Below are 4,701 nucleotides of genomic sequence, written 5' to 3'. Positions count from 1 at the left end.
ACGCTGCCACCACCACCCGTCGCCGTCATCACACCGGTTCATCACCACCGCATTGTGCGTGTACGTACCATGCTCATTTATTTTTTATTCATATCAAATGACAAAAGAAAAAATCCACACATACTACAGTACATACATTTACATGGACTAATGGACACAGACGAGCACGAAACTAACAAATTATCTATATACATGGAATGATGGACACAAAGAGACGGGCACGAAACTAACAAATTATAGATGATAAATAATTTTATTTGTGTTATATAAAAATTGATAGTTATACCAATAAAACACATAACTAAAACATAATTATTTTATGTATCTTTTATCAAATATTATATAACACAAACAAAAATATTTATGATTAAAATTCGTAAAACTTGATTTTGAAAATTTAAAAATGTACAAGCTGGATAGATATGATAAATGACTAGCCCGTTATCTGGCCGGGCTCGTTCTCATTAATCCGATAATATGGTTTTAGGGAGCTCTTGGTTGAAGGCAGTAACAAAAGCTTCCATCTGGGCAGGCATAAGGCTAATGCTTATCTCCATATCTTGATTGGATTCTTTGCCCGCCTCAATAGATACTGATAAACCATAGTCATTCGAAATTGTTTCTACCTTTTTCGGTTTTCCGCATCCGAAATCCATGTCGTGAAATCTGAGCTTTGGTGTTCCTGAAATCGCTATCATTGTTTTCGGCATCCCCTGTGTTCTAACTTCTTCTGGTGTGTTGATTTTCAGGATTCCTTCCTTATCGTTTAACATATCATATAGATTCTCTCCAATTAACTTGACGGCTGTAATAAATCCATCATTTTCCTTCAAAAGATTGGTTATTGCATGTGTTACACACATGTTAAGGCAGTTGCCAAAGTAGGTAGCTGATATCGGTGGATCCAAACGAGTCCTAGCATCGACGGGGATAACGAATAGTTGTCGATCATCGTCCTTGAGTGCTTTTGCAAGGCAACACCAAATATAAGCACATGTCACTATGAAAGACGAAACATACGACAATGTTGGCAGTTGGATAGAAACTGTTTTTTTTAACTGATCAATCATGGTTCGTGGCAACAAAAACGTAGCACGGATTCTATCGGTTGGACCACACAGCTTTGGTGGTTGATACGCTTCACCAAAAAGAGTTTCAACCTTGGTCACCCTTGACAAAAAAGCATCTAGTTCTGGCGGGTTATTGATCACTCTTCCGTAAAACGGGATGTTAGTTCCATCAGCTAAAAACGATTCGTCCGTACCAAACTGAGCAATTGATGTCCATGCATTCAAGAAACAAAACAAAGTGCTAGCATCACCGACGCTATGGTGAAAAGTCATCCCAATAGAGATACCACAATTCGGGAAAAGTGTGACTTGAAAGGCAAAGACTGGGATCTTCATGTAATCTGATATTCTGGCATAGTCTCCGAGTGGAGGTATAAGATGGTAAAACTTATCACAATTACGAGGATGGTATCCCGTAAGGTAATTAAAATCTAGATTATTGCATTCTGCAAACGTAACCTTCACGGAATCACCTTTGACATAACGGATTTCCGGTTTTATAGTACTACTAGTTGGTGGATACACGATTATGTTACCAGCCATAGGGGGGAAATGTTGAAGGGTGATTGACAATGAGCGCTTAAGATTGGGAACAATAGTTTTTAGGAAGTGTGTTTTAGTCAGTGCTGGTAGTTGATAGAAGAAAAGCAGGTGAATGGGAAACCGAGTAAGGTGAGAGATGTCCATATAATTCATTACCAAAGAGGTGTCACCTATGGTGGCGGTTGGTGGTGGTGATACTTGACACTGATCAAAAACACTCACGATAGAAATGGGTGCCATTAATTGGAGTGTTGTACATAATGTGTTTGAATGATGATCTATTTATAACGTTGAAAGTTTGGATCGGAGATGTGAATTATTGGTTGACAATTCCACTTGCATATGATAAAATTCAGTGTTTTGAAAGGAAATGGTTCTATTAAGAGTAAATTACACTTTTCGTCTCTAAACTTGACATGTTTTTCACTTTTGATCCCTAAACTATAAAAATTACAATTTTGACCTTAAAGTTGGCCAATTTTTTCAATAATCGTCCTTTGGTCTTACGGCGTTAAAAAATGGCCGTTAACGTACACACGTGCTAGACACGTGAGGGCACTAATGTCATTTCACGGTGAAATGACATTACACCGAGGACAAAAAGTGAAAAAATAACTACCTGAGGGACTAAAAGTGAAAAAATAGCTACTTGAGGGACGAAAATGAAAATCATACAAATAAATTTATTCTTCCATTCTTTCTTTTCCGATCATCTTTTCTGATGAAATTTTCCGACTAGACATTTATTTCCCCTTTACCCCCAAGCCTCTCCAATCACCACCACCTAATAACCACCAACAACAGTCGCCGTTACCAGTCGCCGTCTGTAACTAACACCAGCCACCGCCGTCTATAACCACCACGAGCCATTGCCACCCACCGCCACCTCCGGCCACCCCGCCTATATTTCTCACCAGCCATCGCCACTACAATCAACACCAGCCACCACCGCTTACAATCACCACCAGCCACCTCTGCCTACAATTACCACCAAACACCGCCGTCTACAGTCACCTCCAACCATCGCCGTCTACATTCACCACCAACCAACCGCTGCCACCTAGAATCACCATCATCCACCGTCCCCCTTTCAATTAAAATCAAAACTTAGAAAAGAAAAAAAAAAGATTACTGGCATGTTTGAACTATAATTTGTTTGATTAGTTGTGTTTTAAGTGTCATGAATTTGAGTAAATGATTTTGTTTGTGGTTTAGATTTGGATTCAAAGTTGGGTTTTTATTAGGTACCATCGGAAAATAAATGTCTAGTCGGGAAATTCCATTGGTAAAAATGATCGGAGAAGATGATCGGAAAAGAAAGAATGGAAGCATAAATTTATTTGTATGATTTTCATTTTTCGTCCCTCAAGTAGCTATTTTTTCACTTTTTGTCCCTCAAGTAACTGTTTTTTCACTTTTCGTCCCTCAAGTAGCTATTTTTTCACTTTTGGTCCCTCGGTGTAAGGTGAAATGACATGAGTACCCTCACATGTCTAGCACGTGCCTACGTTAACGGTCATTTTTTAACGCCGTAAGGCAAAAGGACGATTATTAAAAAATTGGCAAACTTTAAGGTCAAAATTGTAACTTTTAAAGTTTAGGGATCAAAAGTGAAAAACGTGTCAACTTCAGGGACGAAAAGTGTAATTCACTCTTCTATTTAAGTTTAAAATATAACAATGGATTGTGATCATTTGAAAATTAATATTGACGATGTACGCCTCTGAACCAAGATACGAAAAACACCTAGCATGAAACATTATCACGAAGGGCTTATGCCCGAAGATAATAATAAATAAATGGTTAGGGATAAGCCTAAATTTTTTCCTAAAATATAGCAAATCATATCCCAATTATAAAGGGATAATGATGGCAAGCAAATCGGATAAACATGACAATGATGTCCGAAACCCTAAAGGAAGCTAAAACCCTAGCATTCACTCCAAGTCACCCTCTCCTATATAAGGAGAGAGAATTCTCCCTCAAAGGCATGATCATAAATCAGCCGACTCATATACAATACATACGATCACAGATCGAATAAAACCCTAACTTTGGAGATAGAGAACATCCAGTGGTCTCAAGCGAGCTTCGAAGGACCCCTACAGCCTTTGGCACCTTCCAACAGCATTTCCCGACGTAAATAAAGATAGAGAACCTGATCAAGAATCTTCAACAACCTCTGTCAAGCTTCGGAGATCTCCTACAGCCTCCAATGAGCTTCGAAAACCTCCGACAGCCTTCAATGAGCTTCGAAAACCTTCAACGGCCTTCAGTGAGCTTCGGAAGCCGAAGTAAATTCGATACAATAATTTGAGAAACTCGCGCAATCTAAAAATAAGAAGTAAAGTCTAAAATCATGACCCTAGCAGCCCATAATGTTAGACTGAGGGGCTTGATGGTATATACTTCACAAAACCTTCGGTAACCTTGCGCGACCAAGTTCACAAATCTCTTTGACACTTTCCCCAGCCACGGAGCTACACTAAAAAATGATCTCACCTGCAATCTATTTCCACGAAGCTCAAGACGTGAGGTAAAACCTCTCCAACCAAACTTTTTGGGCATTAAAACCCCAAGGTATGTACTAAAGCCATGATCTTTTATATTTTGCCTAAAGGTGTATATAACTTGTATAATGGTCACCTACATGATAGTTTAAACCATATACCACAGCTTACCTACGACTTAATTCGTAAAGCATAAGCCTTATAAATTACCAACCCCTAAAAGTGTTGACATACTGAAATATTCCCGTCAAGATAAAGCCACAGACATGGTTTCCTACCCTTCGTAGATCAGACAACCTCCGTAGAGCAAAGTCAACGGGTATAATAGTTATTCTTTCGTAACGCTTCCATAGAGTAAAACTCTGAAAGTAAGTTACCCCTTACAAGGTCTATTACCCAAAAACCAATGTGCCCTAAAGGAGTATATACACATACGACCTAGATAAATGCTAAGCGCATAAACTCATATACCCCGGGGAAAACCCGAAACCAAAATATATCAGAGGCCACGAGCCTACAATCTTGTATAAAAAGTCTTATCTATGCTTAAGAAGTTCGAGACTACACTTCCACCTCTA

General features: G+C 38.9%; 1 protein-coding gene across 1 annotated transcript; it reads right to left on the bottom strand.

The window, feature by feature from the left end:
* Window positions 1-464: 464 nt before the first annotated feature.
* On the bottom strand, window positions 465-1,853 carry LOC122604647 (malonyl-coenzyme A:anthocyanin 3-O-glucoside-6''-O-malonyltransferase-like). Its single transcript, XM_043777520.1, has one exon. The coding sequence runs from the start codon at window positions 1,851-1,853 to the stop codon at window positions 465-467; it is 1,389 nt and encodes a 462-aa protein (XP_043633455.1).
* Window positions 1,854-4,701: the final 2,848 nt, after the last annotated feature.

The sequence above is a fragment of the Erigeron canadensis genome, chromosome 6, assembly GCF_010389155.1.
Source record: "Erigeron canadensis isolate Cc75 chromosome 6, C_canadensis_v1, whole genome shotgun sequence".
Taxonomy (NCBI): domain Eukaryota; kingdom Viridiplantae; phylum Streptophyta; class Magnoliopsida; order Asterales; family Asteraceae; genus Erigeron; species Erigeron canadensis.
Note: the sequence above shows the minus strand (reverse complement) of the source record. Positions and strands in the feature narration are given on the sequence as shown.